Genomic DNA, 15,334 nt, shown 5'->3' on the forward strand with positions numbered 1-15,334 from the left:
TTATACAGTTTATTTAGGCCCCGTTTAGTCGGGAAAATTAGCCATGATTAACTAAATAATTGTATTTTTTGTTTGATATTTGGTATCCCTAATAACTTATCGGGTCGACCCGGAAATATTATGTTATCATGCCTTTTAGAGAGTTTTTTTGCTGGACTTTTCGGGATTTAATAGAACAATTGAATTTTCATTAAATTATTTAATCTTATCTTGGCAGTTTAACGAAATCTCGTAAGATTTTACTGTATATACTATTATTATTCTTAGATGAGAAAGGATGGGCGGTTGTGTTTTTTTTTTTTTTTTTTTTTTTAATTATTATTTTCTTTAAAGCTTTTGCAGTTGGGAATCTAATACTTTTATGATATTTATTTATGATGAATTGTTTGTTGGCTTGTTGCAAGATGCAACCACCACTTTTGCTTTGCCTGTTGTTACCTTCACATTCACTCAAGGGTTTATTTTCAACCTGGTGCATGCCACGTTTGTTAATAATGTGTTATTTTATTTATTTTTATTTTATTTTTTGAGAAACTCTACCAATAGTTACTCGAAGAGTTTATAAATATTTATTTTATTTATTAATTATGGTCAAAGAAGTCCATAATAAATCCATAGCCCAACCTTTGGGGGCTATGAGCAAATAGTTGACATTAAGGTGGACTTTGCTTTAATTCAATTTCATATTACATTATATAATATGGTAATTTTATTTTTTTGTGAATATATATATTTAAAAGAATAGCATAGTTGACATTTATTTGCATTCGAAATACAAAACAAAAAGTATCAAATTGAAATAATAAATAGTATAAAAATTACTCCGTCGGCTTGTTTTTTCATTGATGTTTTAGTAAGAAAAGATAATTTCATATTATTTGTTCAATAATTTCAATGAAGAACAAATATGTTTTGGTTCGACTTTACCGTAAAATATGTGTGGTGTCGTCGCTAGAGAATTTTACATGCATATTAAGAAAATAATTAAATATACTTAAATAATATTGCCAAATGAGACGATGGGGACTGTTCGAGAGTTAGAGTAGTAAGGGTAAAATTGAAAAAGAAAATACATTATAGTATTGCAAAACATTGTAAAAAACATAACAGATAAACAGAAGGAAAAAAAAATCTACATTGCCATATAATTTGGAACGAGAATAGTTAAGTAGCTAGTGTTCGCACGAGTATAGCTCAATTGGTTTCAGGTTGCTAAGTTGCTACAAGGTCATAAGATCGAGTACTGATAGTCGTAATATGGGAATTTCAATTTCAATGAAGATTGGTTCCTTGTATGCACGAGACTCAGGTCCGCTGTCCTAATTGACCGTGATTTATATTTTTTCATAAAAAAAAACTTGTCGGACGAGGAGATGGGGCCTGCCTTTTGGTGCAAGTAATTAAGTAGCTACTAGATTTAAAAAAATAAAAATTTGTAAGTAGCAACTAGTGTGTATCACATCCATGCCTTCAAATAATCTTTTAATAATGAAAAAAAAAAAGGAATATAAATAAATATGCTCTTGGGATCTTCCAGCTGCATAATACTAATTCATGACATGAACGTTGTTTTTGCCTTGCCGGCATACAGGGTTACAGCTAAGACACAATTATTAATTATTAATTAATGCTTAATCCTTCTTAATCCCACAACTAAACAAAGTACTTAACCAAAACTCACATAACATGTGGAATCCCATATTCTTGTCCTTTTCTTCACGCTGTAAGCGCGTGAACTCTAGTCGCCAACAAAATAATAATAATAAATTTATTTTTTTCTGGCCAAACAAAAATAAAGCGCCGCAATGTGTGTTAAAAGCGCATCCCATATAAGCCAGCTGGCTGAATTCATTTGGTTGGTTGGTTAAAATTTTGTATTTGTGGCTGGTAATTGCGTGATTAGCGTTTGCTAATTGCAGTTAAGTGGCACGTGCTCACGTGTCGTCATGTGAACGTCTTTATTCAACTTTGATTAGCTAAGCAACACGCCGTCCATAGTCGGCCCAAACCCCGGCTTTTGAGATCCTACACCGGGTGAAATACACCGGGTAGATCTTTACCATTCATATACACACAAACACACACACACCAACATTGGTGTGTGTAGATCAACGGTAAAAAACCACCCGGTGTAACCTTCACCGGGTGTAGGATAGATAAAACCCCAAACCCCCACCCAACCTCTCTCCTCTCGCCACGTGTCTCACTCCCAGCTCAACTATTCTCCTAATCTTAACTTTAACGGTAATATTTAACAAAAGGTAATCCATAATAATATGTTGTACTAATTAAGAATGTTTAATAAATAGCCTTGATTAATTTAGAAAAAACTCTTATTTGACAAAACTACCCTCTTGAATTTTACAATTTCTTTTTATTATATCGTAGATCTTTCATCAGTGCTAGGATAAAATTGGAGGAAAAAAATGACAATTAATAAGAAACGGAGGGAATATTATAATCCTAGTGAAGCACATAAATTTCTATAAATAGAAAGTAAACGCAATGGGTGCTGATGAATGAAGTCGAGCTTCTGTTTAATACTGTTTGACATTTTCTAATCGAATTTTGACTAATTAAATTTGATTCGATAAGCAATCGAACATAGAAGAGCCGAATTCAAGCGAAAATTTATGTCTAAGTTAAGTTTGTTAATTGATTTTTAACTAGCAATCTCAAATTGATTAATTTGAATTTAATAAACGGCCGTCAAGTCGTACAGAAGAGGAATAGCCAAAGAAAGATTCTTTGCATAAAGACAATAAAAACACCAAAAATAAAATAAAATAAAATAAATACGTGGCACAAATGCTAACATACACCGAACTCTATTTTATTTTAGTCAATTTTTTTTTCCTATATAAATAATATCTCCAAGCAAAGCATTTTTTAACTGGAGTTGAAAGCCAAGAAAAAAAAAAATTCACAAATCTTCCGATCAAATTTCTTCCACCATTTTTCTCTCTCTTCAAATGGCGGCAGCGTGGACAAGGGGTCCCACCATCGGCCGCGGCTCCTCCGCGTCGGTGTCACTCGCCACCACCGCCGGCGGCGAAGTATTCGCCGCCGTCAAGTCTACTGATCTCTCTTCCTCTGCTTCGTTGCAAAAGGAGGGAATTTTGATCTCTCAGCTTTCTTCTCCTTATATAGTCAAGTGCTTAGGCTCCGACATCACGTGCGAGGAAAGCGGGCACGTGTACAATCTCTTCCTCGAGTATCTCCCCGGCGGCACGCTTTCCGACCGGATCAAGAAACAGGGCGGGTCACTTGATGAAACCGCGATTGGGAAGCACGCGCATGGAATACTCATGGGTTTGAATTATCTTCATACGAAGGGATTTGTTCACTGCGATATCAAAGGGCAGAATATTCTCCTCGGCGAAAACGGGTCGGTGAAGATCGCGGATTTCGGGTGCGCGAAACGGGTCGGGTCCGGCGGGTCGGGGTTTTCCGGGACGCCGGCGTACATGGCGCCGGAAACCGCGCGCGGCGAGGAGCAGGGTTTCGCGGCGGATGTTTGGGCTCTGGGGTGTACGGTCGTCGAAATGGCGACCGGGTCCCACCCCTGGCCGGAGATGAAGGACCCCGCCGCGGCCCTTTACAGAGTCGGGTTTTCCGGGGATGTACCGGAAACGCCCGCCTGGTTCTCCGGTCAGGCCGCGGATTTTCTAGACAACTGTTTGACGAGAGACCCCAGAAAACGGTGGACGGCGGCCGAGCTTCTGCGGCACCCGTTTATGATCGCCTCCTCCGCGGAGGAGGGCTCCGGGGAGGTGGTCGGAGAGTTTGCGAAGCGGGCTTCTCCGACAAGTGTGATGGATCAAGATTTCTGGGATGCTCTGGAGGTGCCGGAAAACCCGACGGAGATTTCTTCGGATTCGGATTCTCCGGCGGGTAGGATCATGGATTTGATCGGAGATGGGTTGAGTTTCGGAGGTTGGACGGAGGAGGAAGGGTGGTTGACGGTGAGGGGTAATGAAACTGAAGAAGATTTGACGGCGGAAATAGAGTCTGTTAATTTCTCAGTTTTAACGGAATATTCTTTTTCCGATTGTTTTGTTACACACACTGAGTGTGTGAAAGATTTAGATGTACTATTAATAATTACTATTGATTATGAAATAATTATGTTATTAATTGAATTATTTTTTCTTCACCAAGATCAACTTTCCCTACAATTTGTTCAAATTAAAAGAAACACTAATTTATACTTCATTAATTTTGTTCTTAAATGAGCTTAATTTGACAAAGTTTTATAATTATACACGAGTACATAAAACACTATACAAAATCTAACGTTGCAGTAGTTGAATATGACAACACGTTCCACTCGATTTTGTTACTGCGGATATTTAGCATTCTCACTCTCGTTTTAACACGATAGGAATTAATTAATGTTATTTTAATTGATTTCTACAAAATTTAGTTATTTTAATTTTGCTAATGTTTGAATAAAGTATGTTTGTAGGGAGATTGAGAGGGCAAATTAAGAACGAGTAGTTAGTTATTAGTTGAGTTTGGTAGTAGACTTGTAGCTACTAAAAAATGACATTTCGTTAAGTATACGTATTAATAAAACTAATAAATACGAACTGAGTCTTAGAAAAAAAGATATATATAATCTAAATAAAATATTTATTCTCTGCGATTTCCGACCAGCATATTAAGAACATTAATAAATACATACATGAATTTTAGAAAATAAAATAATGACATACATGAATGTATCAATTAAGTAGAATGGAACCAAAACAATAAATAAACTAATTAAATAAATATTTTTTGTTTAAAATAAATATGAAATAGAATAAGTAAAAGTTAAGAAAAGTAAACCATAGCCCCCATTGAGACAAATCAAATACCATTAGGTGTGAACATGGAAGACTTGAAGCAAGCACCTATAAAGGTTGATGAAGAGTCAACTACTAGAAAAAAATCCAACCTTTACAAAGTCAACCATTTTAATAATCAAAATAAATTAAAAAAGTTTAGGTCAATAATGCAAACTTTGAACATTTAAAAGTCAACCAACTAACACAAAAATGACCACCGCCAACAATCTTTGTTATCGTCACCCACCCCATTATATTATTTTTTTTATTTATGACGTGGCCCTTTGAGTATTTGGATTTTAGCAAACTTTTTGATTAGCCAATAAAAAAGCAAGAACGAGACAAATGTACGAATATTCTTTCACCATCTTTATTTATTATTTATTTTTTATTTAAATAAAGTATTGGATATTAGGTTTAGGCTTATCCTAATCCAATAAAGAGAGGGTAGTACAAAGAAGAAATCATAATTATTATTCTCGTATAGGTATAATGGATTCCACCATTATACTTATCCATATAATGGAATTCAAGTACAATAAATTTGGTTATCAACAAAGAATTTAAATTGTTAACTTAATAGAAAAATAATAATTTTAATTTAATTGTGATATGCTGAATTGGACTGATCCAGTAAGCTAATGAGTATTTGGTCTACCTAAAATGTTGGTTCTAGGGATGTAAATCATGGTAACTCAACGGCTCTTTAAGGTAGCAGACTGGGACTTGGTACCCACAATGAACCAACCCTCATTAGAGTTGAAATTCCCACACTGCAGTTGTCAGGATTCGATGCTAGGACATTGTACCAACTTACCACCTCGAAACCAGTTGAGTTACATCCATGCGGGGACCATTAGAATTTACTAATTCTATTTAGAGTTACTCTTTAATTAAAGATACCCTAACTTAACTAAACAACCTTCCAATTCATTTTTACAAGGTACGTTGTGATCGATTTCGTCAATTCTATAGAGTTCTTGGGTTCTACATGTCTCTTGGTCCAGACATCTGATTTAGGCGTTTGAAGGGTTTCCACTGGATCAACCACGACTTAGTTCATCCCTCTTGATTTTACAGATTTGAGACTCAGATGTTCATCTCTACGTGGTAGCATCGTAGCGACTCCTACCCATATCATCATCTACACGAGTTCATCAACCTACTTATTGTACGGATTAAGATTTAGAATTTGCAAAGTATGATAATCTCATAGGAAACTTTACTAAAAGTAACAAAACAAAATATAAATATTTCTCAAAAAAATAAAAATAATATAAATATATGTGTGTGTGTGTGTGTGTGTGTATTAGTGGAAGATTAAATTTCGGCGCTCTTTATTTAGGACCATGCAAATTGTGGGTTTGCGAATCCTATGAAGCACGCTTTTTAATTTCAGTTTTCCACTTGTTATAGTGCGCGCATATATTCAAATCTTTACTCCATATTTTATTTGTCGCGTTTCAATTATTATTATTATTATTATTATTATTATTTTAATGTCTGAATAAGAAGGTAAAAGCGCTATTCTATTCGGCCCACTTTTAGCATATGTTCACCACGCTTTGTCCCCATTTTCATTTTTCTTCCTTTCACTAACCACAAAATCGAACTATGTGTCTTAACCACGCTTTATCACACTAATTACAATTGTTTGTGTAATGTAACCCAGTTTATATCTGAATCATATGCTCGAAAATGTTCGTATCCATGTACCAAAACCGTTATCCTAAAGTGTTATAGTAGTTGTTGTTTATGTTAAAAAATAATTTTTTTTTGTAATTGGATAAAATATAATCTAAATTATATATGTATATATATATATTGCAATTTTATGTTATGCTTTCAACTAGACAATATTGGCAAGTACAATTGACAGTCACTGAGTCAAGGAACTTGTTTCGCTGCCATCAAGTACAGAAAAGACATAAAAGAAAATCATAATCTAAAAATATCTTACTTTGTAATATATGTTATATAATTAGGAGACCATAAAATTTTAATTTCTGTAACTTGTCTAATTTTCATCTCTCTTTTTCCTATCAAAAATCCAACAATAATGGCTTTTTCATTACTGTAAATTATTGTCCCCCCGAAGCCTGATGCCACAGATTTCATTCACTGTCACGAATCAAAACATGTATAATATAAAAAAGAAAATTATTGACATTCCAATTTTCTCATTTTCAGTTTTTCGAATTTTGCCGATACCAATCTGAATATTTTATTTGGAACGATATTTTTCATTCCGAATTCCAAAAATTTCAGATTTTTGTAACGAAATTGGAATACACATTAGATTCAAATAATCTCAATTCTCAAGTACAAATATCACTTTTAAGTTTTAATCATCATAAATTAAACATAAACTTTGATCACTAATGTGTTTTTTAAACTTTCAGTTTAATTTGCAACCATTGATAATTCTTCATCTACTTGATTAGTTTTCTAATTAATTTATTTTGCAAGTTTTCATTTGAAATTATTGCAATAATAACAATACAATTATCAAATAAACCAATATATACTGTAACAATATAATTAAATTAATATATAGATTTTTATTTAGGTACAAAAAGAACAAGAGAGCTTCTTTGTTTAATTAAGGAAATCCACCTCCTATTCCACCACGAGACCCTCCGCCAAATCCACCACCAATCCCACCACCCAATCCACCGCCACCTCCATAACCCCCTCCTCCACCACCACCCCCACCTAAGCCAGACCCACCACCAAAACCACCACCAGATCCTCCTCCAAATCCAGAACCACCACCAATTCCTCCTCCATATCCACCGCCACCACCACCTCCGATCCCTCCACCGCCGCCAATGCCACCCCCAGAACCACCACCAAAGCCGCCACCACCACCGTAACCGCCTCCGCCCCCGCCAAATCCGGGATAGGGAAAGAACGTCTTTTCGTCGTCCAAATATCCCTTTGATCCGGCGGCAAGCTCCCTAGCGGCGATAGCGGCCGTGCAGGCAAGAGCAGAGAGAAGAACAAGTAGATAACATTTTGAAGCCATGTATATTATTTTCGAAATGTGAAATAATTAAGTGAAATATAGGGATTTATATACTAGTGATAATAAATGGATCCTCTCATTTATTATTTAGATTGTTGAGATTGTTTCATTAATGCAACTACTCATTTCTTTTCAAAAGAAAATCTAGCTCCTGCATATATATATATATATATATATATATATATATATATATATATATATATATATATATATATATATATATATATATATATATATATATATATATATATCTCACAACTAATTGAGAATTTTACAATTTACCCTATAAATACTGACCAATTTTCTGAACTATAGATATACAATTGAAATATACCATGAAATCTTGGAATTCAACTCCAATCTTCAGACAAGTAACAATTATCCTATAATACAATATAATATAACTCTATTTTAATCAATTGCATGCTCCATTAATGGATAGAAAACAACTGTTCTTGTGGAAATAATTGGCTGAATAATATTGCACATTTTCTTTCGTCGGCTCTTCAAATCAATAATTTACAATTGCATGCTTATAAAATTGTCCAATCGTTTTCAACCGAACCTGAAGGCTTTTCCGACGGAGAGGCAGCGGGTTTGGGGGGCTTTTTCGAAAATAATGAAAATGTTTGGCGACCGGAGTTCTCCTCAGTATTTGTCGAGTCTTTGGAGGGAGTTTTTGATGAGGATTTATTTTTGCCGCCGAATATTAAGCTAAGTCTCTTGAAGCGGTTTCTCATCTCGCCTGCAGCTGCGGTTTCTTCAGGCTGAATGGTGACATTTATCACTTCGTCTTTATTAAGTAGCATTGTCTCCACTGTTTCATAAACCTGTAATAAAATATACGGAATGTTTTTTTATAAAAACACACGATTACTTCACAGTCGATTTTATTGGTTTAGTAGTTCTGACACAAATTTAAATTTAACCGCGTGTAAGAAAAACCTGGCATATGTCATCGAGTTTCTCGATCCAGGAGTGGCCTTGACAAGTGACAACAACGTAGTTCTTGCACTCGTTGAAAAAACTCGATAGATTCGAGTTCGTGGAGAGGGTGACATCAGCAATTACAAGCCCTGAGCCCAACTGAAATTTCGCAACAGAAATTAGTGGAAATTAAAGAAGAATTATAGTGCTCACATGTTCTAGAAGGCTTTTATTTATTTTTCCAAAAAAAGAAAAAGAAAAGAACACTTACAACAGCAATGAAGAGCTGCTTGAAAAGATCAGAAGGTGGGATTGTGTCCAAATAATCCAGAATACCTTCCCTACACGAAAATGTTGCATTATTGCTTGATTTTACGATGAAGAGTTCAGGTTATTATGAAATTGCTGCTTTAAGTGAGCTTACACAGCCAGGTCTTCGTCATAAAGAGGAGACTGTCTGACAGCTGGTACTGGTTTTGATGTTTCCCACAGTTCACGCCATAAATTTCCTGCCATGGGGAAATCAAGAAACTCGTCACTTATATATATATATATATATATATATATATATATATATATATATATATATATATTCACATAAATGCTGAAATCGCTGAGTGTTGCATTTCATTCATATCATAGAAAGACGAACAGGGAAATGAGCCCCGTAAAATCTTGCAACCAAAAGATTCAACCACAATAAGACAAAATATGTTTAGCTAACATGATTGCGCTCTTAAACTATGTATTACCTTCTTTTTGCATTCGCCTACTAAGTTGGCCTTTCCCGGATGACAAATCGCCAGAGTCAGAGGTATCATCTAACTCACTGGTAGCTTCATTTTCCGACCAGTCAGGAGGAGAGTGCCATCTTACAAAATCTTCTAATATGCAACCCGGATTTGCTGCCTGACAAGAATAACCCGGCAAACTAGGTATTAATTCTCATAACATAAGCCAGATAGGTAGTCATCAAATATATATATATATATATATATATATATATATATATATATATATATATATATATATATATATATATATATATATATATATATATTGCACAGCGTCACACATTGAAACTTCACCTTGAAGGCCTGCATGTCTGAAAGCAGTTGGGAGCACCCTGCTCCGACACTGAACAAATAAAAGCAGGCATCTTATGTCAGCATATTCGTTCAGAAACAGAGGAGAAATAAAAGCTTCAACATAACGCGCTTTACATGTTTAATGGCAATGTCTGACTAAATCCAATTGAATCTAAACTAAGTCCCTGTTGATACATTATAAAAATTCAAGTATCACAGGATGTAGTGACGACTCCTGCAGGTTAAAATATTCACCAACGTAGCACTTATCTTTATTGATCGATATAATTTTCTATCAAGGATTTGGTGGTGATCAGATATAAGTTCTTTAAAAGCGAGAATCTGAGGAAAAGGGATTTAATGTTTCAAGATTATCTCAGAACAATGGCGAAAATCCGATCTAATAAAAGCAACCCACTGAGGCATGAGACAACATATGCTAAATTAAGAAGTTACTAAAGTTCAATAATTATGTTATAGTATTAACTATTAAGGGATCAATTGCAAACAACACAACAAGTTGCCCAAAAAACAACTTAAGTCAAACGATATATTCATATGTAAATTTGCTGACCTTCCGGTTCTTAGTACAAACTCCTCTGTCTCCTTGATAAGGTCTTCAGTTAGCAAAGGCGGTTCCTACAAGTAGAATTGACACTAAGCATGTGTGAGATGTTCTAGACATAATTTCTCTATCTTTTAGGATCTACGTTTGACCGACCTGCAATACGGGCGAATAAACAGGTACACCAGTTTCAAGCATGGTCAAGTTGTCACATTCTCTATCAGCTCCTAAACGAAGCACAACTTCTCCAGACTTAGTTTTAGCATATAGACAAGCATCTGGCAGACGTGTGCTATCAGAAGCTGAAGAACAGGGAACACTCGAACTAGCTTGAACTTCAACAGACTCTAGTGATTTAACAGCAGCACTATGGCGTGTTTTTCTGGAAATGCAACGGTTGATGACCTGTAACTGCTGATATAACAGGCAAGAATTCAGGTCTGGGATATTGTCTGGCGGAATTCCGGGAATATATTGACCTTCGTACCAAAGTCTTCTCAGCTGCAAGGTGAATCATTGAGTAAATACGTCAAAAAATTCAAGAAGCTAGGAGCAAAGGGTAACAAATCAAAAGGATGGCGACTAATTAACATATTAAGGTCAACCTTTTTAACTAGTTCCACACACTAAGCTGGTAGGAGTTTTTAGTTTTCTTTGACTTCTTTGTAACTCATACTTCCTCAACCTCTGTTCTTTTCCCTTGCTGTTTTGGACGGGAATTAAGAAAAAACAAGTTGACTATCGTCATAACCTTTTTGAGTCAATTTTCCGGAAGAGACCTTGTGGCGCTAGTATGCTAAAAGTGGTAGCAGTTATATGACTAATCACCTACTTTTAGGATGCAACTGGAAGCAGTTATTCATAGTTTCTTGACTCCTTCAATTTATATAGACGAACGTTGTATGGAAACGCATAATTCGGTGAGATGGTCCGGCAATCTATAACTACGGTGTATCATACAAGAAAATCAATAGAAACACCTTGCATAACAAGGGACTGCAACTTATCCACTAAAGCAAATAAAGAGTCGGTCAATCATTCCTAAGTCAGCATACATCAAATATAACTCTAAAATCCACTTACTTCTGCAACAACCCTGGACCAAAATGATGCCATTTTCTGCACTGTTTTTAAGCAACCAACTGCTTCGGCGAGCTTAACTACGAAACTTTCAACAGGTGCGCCACGGATATCCTTAAGTAATGATGTGGCATTTATCTGACCTTCCAAACCAGAAACAGTCCTCCCTGTAAAGGGTCCTTCTGCGAGTACCTTGCCGATATTACACCATAAGTGAAAATCAACATAAAATAATGGAATTTTGAAAATGATAAACTAATCATCCCTCCTACAGCACACACCCACCCACACAGAAGCATGCGCGAAAATCAAGAGAGGAAAACAAAGAAGACGATGATTTTTGCAGGGTTACCAAATCATCTACCTGCATTTAGCAATGCATTGATTACAGAGAGAACTTTTTCATCAGCACCAAACTCGCTGGCCAACTTATCTTCTTTTTCACGCAGCACTAGTGACTTCATTGCTGAAAAGCTTAAGCTAGCCCTCTCTCTTATGGGTGACGAGCCTCTCGAAGACGCGCGGAGATCTTTCATGGAATTGTAGTTTAATCCAGCCCTGAGAAGAGGCAAAATATAAAATAAAATAGCAGATTCAGCAGTTACAGCCAATAGATACACGCAGTATATTAGGCAAAAGTTTGCAAGTCGGAAAGGGAGAAATTCCAATGGCTAGTTAGAATCTTACTCGACTGCTACAGCCAACTGTTTCACAATAGATGACGACGGAATGATATCTGCATCATTAGCCTTAGAACCTTCCATCAGTACTCCATCTTCTGAATCCTATATGATCCCAAAGATTTTCATTAATCGAAAAAAAGAGAAATTCAAAACTTCAGCTATCGCATAAGGAACTATAGCTGAAAATAACATAACTAAATGTAAGAAATCAAACTAACCTTTGAATGAGAGAATTCTCTCTCATCCAACATATATAAATTATCATCAAAAAGTGCATATGCCATTGTTGAATTGGATTTCTCAGAATCCTTACTCCCTCTTTTGCCTAATCTTATGTTTCTTAATCTCTCATGCCAATCTTGCTTGGTCTTAATTGGCTTTGGCCTCCCTCTCTTATTCTTTGCTTCGTGGAAATTCTGCAATCCAAGCACAAATGAATTTCATCCCAAATAATTTACCAACTAATTGAGAAACTATATGTTAAAGATATTCCACATCAGGGAAAAAAAAAAAAAAAATCAACCGCATTTACATATACACAAGACATAATCTATCTCCGGCAACATTACAAATGAAAATTTTCACATTAGATATTTCCCGATGCAGTCCCTCGTACATAGACAAGATAAAATAACTCAAATTTTCCCACAAGTGACAGGAAACATAAACTAAAAACAATGAAATGAAACAAAACCGCATCAAAATCTCAATATTCATTCATAACTCAAACATGAAAGTTCATAAAAAAAAAAAAAAAAAAAAAATTGAAATGAAATCAACATCACCTTGTTTTTTTTCTATTTACCCGAATTGAGGCTCAAAACATCATTCAAAATGAAAACAATCGAAACATCGGAATTCAAAAACTGAATCTAATAGAGAAGTGCATTTTCATACCTTCGACTCTTCCGCATCTTTAGGTGACTCCGGAGTTGACGCGCTCGGCGATTGTTGATCCAAATCTTCAAATTTGAACGAAAATCCAGACAACAACAAAATAAACGGGATAAAATTACGGTGAATCCTAAAAATAGTAAACAAAACCAAACAAACGAAATTTAATCACATATATAAAAATAGCAAAAAGCGTCCGAAAAATAAGAGAGAGAAAATACTTTCTCTCTCTTCGTTTGCGTTACCGCGATGTGCGATGGAATCAGATTTTTTGATGTCTGTGAACACTTTCTCAGCTTTAGCGGCGGCGGAATTGATGGCGGTCCTAGCTCTAGATACGAAGGACGCCTCCATTTTTTTTTTGCTCCGGCGGCTCCGATTGAGCAGTGGATACGACGGCGTTTCGCTAGATTGACGACGCCATTTCCGAAGAGTGCGGGAACATCAGATTGGAAGGTGCTGATGACTGAAGTACACCACGGTTCCACACTCAACAAAGGACTTGTTGGAAAACGGAAACAAATTTATGATTATCAAAATATAAATATAGTAATGTAAATTTGACTTTTTTAATATATAAAATGCAGTTATTATTTTTTTTTTCTTTCTATACAATTAAGACATTAAATTGCGCAAATATAATTTCTTTTGTAAACGAAGTGATTTATCAAGCAATATATTTTCTACAAGAAAATTATTTTGATTTATATGCTATAGAGATCGATATTTGTTAGGACAGTAGTCTATTGTAATTATAGTTTATTTTGTAGATACCAATTCTAGCTATTAAAAGTAGAATACATAACACAAAAGAAAAATAACGTGTGGTTTGGACATAAAAGTGACATACATCAACGAGAATCCCTATACAAGATTTTACTAGTTTAGGTTTGTTGTTTGTTGCAATGCCAAATATTTATAGCGAACAACATAACGAAGAATTGTCTTTCATCATCTCTTATGATTTCTCTTATACCTGCAGAATCAGTGTTTCTTATACAAGCACTATCGATGTTAATCTTGAATCAGTTTTGAGGAGATGTGAGCCATTGTATCATGTGTTTTGATGATGCACCACATTGTTGGCACGAGGAGAATGGTAACTCGAAACCTGTATCATATACTCTTAAGTAAAATATCAAAATTGGCACAATAATTACTTTATGATACTGAAAGTAGAAATTATTATTAGAATACAATACAATTCTTTTTTGGGAATGATTTAATTGTAATAGATGTTACTGGTTTTTCACAAATGATGGGAGAACTTGCATATTTCCTTTTCAAGTTCAAGTGACACAATAAATAAATTTATTTAGCAGTAGGCTGAATATCTATTTATTTGTGCATTGAAATAAAATTTGCTATCACGTGTTCACATCAGGCGGGGATAGCTCAGTTGGGAGAGCGTCAGACTGAAGATCTGAAGGTCGCGTGTTCGATCCACGCTCACCGCATTTTGCCTTTTCCAGTTTTGTCCCTCATAATGTTTTCTTACAACTTTTATATTTTAAATAGATACAACAACATCAGCGGGGATAGCTCAGTTGGGAGAGCGTCAGACTGAAGATCTGAAGGTCGCGTGTTCGATCCACGCTCACCGCATAATTATTTTTTACCATATTTTTCTTCCATGAGCTTGAAATCTAAGCTCCAAATATTTATTTTTTGCCATATTTTTCTTCCATAAATCTTGATTATATTTTCTAGGGCTAAATACAGTTTGCACCCTTAAAGTATAGGGGTGGTAACACTTACCCCCTTAAAGTTACAAATGTAACACTTACCCCCCTCATTAATGAATTTAAAGGTAAAACTTTGACTTTGAATGATGTGGCATTTTTTCTTCCCAAATTATCCTTCTAGCCATTATATAAATAATGAATATGTAATAATAAAAAATTCGACAACTTTGCAAAAACTTAATTTTATTATTTCAATATTGTAAATTTACGAATGAAAAAAATTGAATTTTAGTTTCATTTTTGTTTTATCTTGTGTTCATTTGTAGCTAATAAAAAGTTAACAATTATTCGAATTTTAATAATAATTTTATAGTTTATATAGTTATATTAATGCGTATATGACTCTAATATAATCATCCGACTTTTTACTTTGAGAATCACAAAATGTATTCAAAAGTTAATAAGAAATTATAATTTAAACGTCTAAATATTTAAATATTTTTTTATTGAAATTTGTATTTAAGTAACTGAAATAAATTTTCAAATCAATAA

General features: G+C 34.8%; 2 protein-coding genes and 2 non-coding genes across 5 annotated transcripts; 3 read left to right on the forward strand and 1 right to left on the reverse strand.

Annotated features, from left to right (window-relative positions):
- The first annotated feature begins 2,903 nt into the window (after positions 1-2,903).
- On the forward strand, positions 2,904-4,235 carry LOC105961864 (mitogen-activated protein kinase kinase kinase 18). The gene has a single exon (XM_012986127.2). It carries the CDS (start codon positions 2,973-2,975, stop codon positions 4,233-4,235), a length of 1,263 nt encoding a protein of 420 aa, XP_012841581.2. The 5' UTR covers positions 2,904-2,972.
- Positions 4,236-8,122: 3,887 nt separating this feature from the next.
- LOC105962039 (Rab3 GTPase-activating protein catalytic subunit) lies at positions 8,123-13,693 on the reverse strand. Of its 2 annotated transcripts, none has more exons than XM_012986307.2 (14): positions 13,343-13,693; positions 13,101-13,165; positions 12,422-12,619; positions 12,208-12,305; positions 11,885-12,078; positions 11,524-11,702; positions 10,597-10,941; positions 10,450-10,514; positions 9,876-9,924; positions 9,540-9,696; positions 9,212-9,296; positions 9,059-9,128; positions 8,806-8,946; positions 8,123-8,690 (listed from the first exon to the last, which is right to left on the reverse strand). In XM_012986307.2, exons 1-14 carry the CDS (start codon positions 13,449-13,451, stop codon positions 8,394-8,396), a joined length of 2,052 nt encoding a protein of 683 aa, XP_012841761.2. In that variant the 5' UTR covers positions 13,452-13,693; the 3' UTR covers positions 8,123-8,393. The 2 variants fall into 2 exon arrangements, with proteins under 2 accessions (XP_012841761.2, XP_088678343.1); XM_088822217.1 differs by having other exon boundaries at positions 13,319-13,600.
- A 788-nt stretch (positions 13,694-14,481) lies between these two features.
- TRNAF-GAA (transfer RNA phenylalanine (anticodon GAA)) lies at positions 14,482-14,554 on the forward strand. The gene has a single exon. It is a non-coding gene; the product is annotated as a tRNA-Phe (tRNA).
- Positions 14,555-14,629: 75 nt separating this feature from the next.
- On the forward strand, positions 14,630-14,702 carry TRNAF-GAA (transfer RNA phenylalanine (anticodon GAA)). The gene has a single exon. It is a non-coding gene; the product is annotated as a tRNA-Phe (tRNA).
- Positions 14,703-15,334: the final 632 nt, after the last annotated feature.

This window comes from Erythranthe guttata, chromosome 8, assembly GCF_056151865.1.
Source record: "Erythranthe guttata isolate IM_541 chromosome 8, IM_541, whole genome shotgun sequence".
Taxonomy (NCBI): Eukaryota; Viridiplantae; Streptophyta; class Magnoliopsida; order Lamiales; family Phrymaceae; genus Erythranthe; species Erythranthe guttata.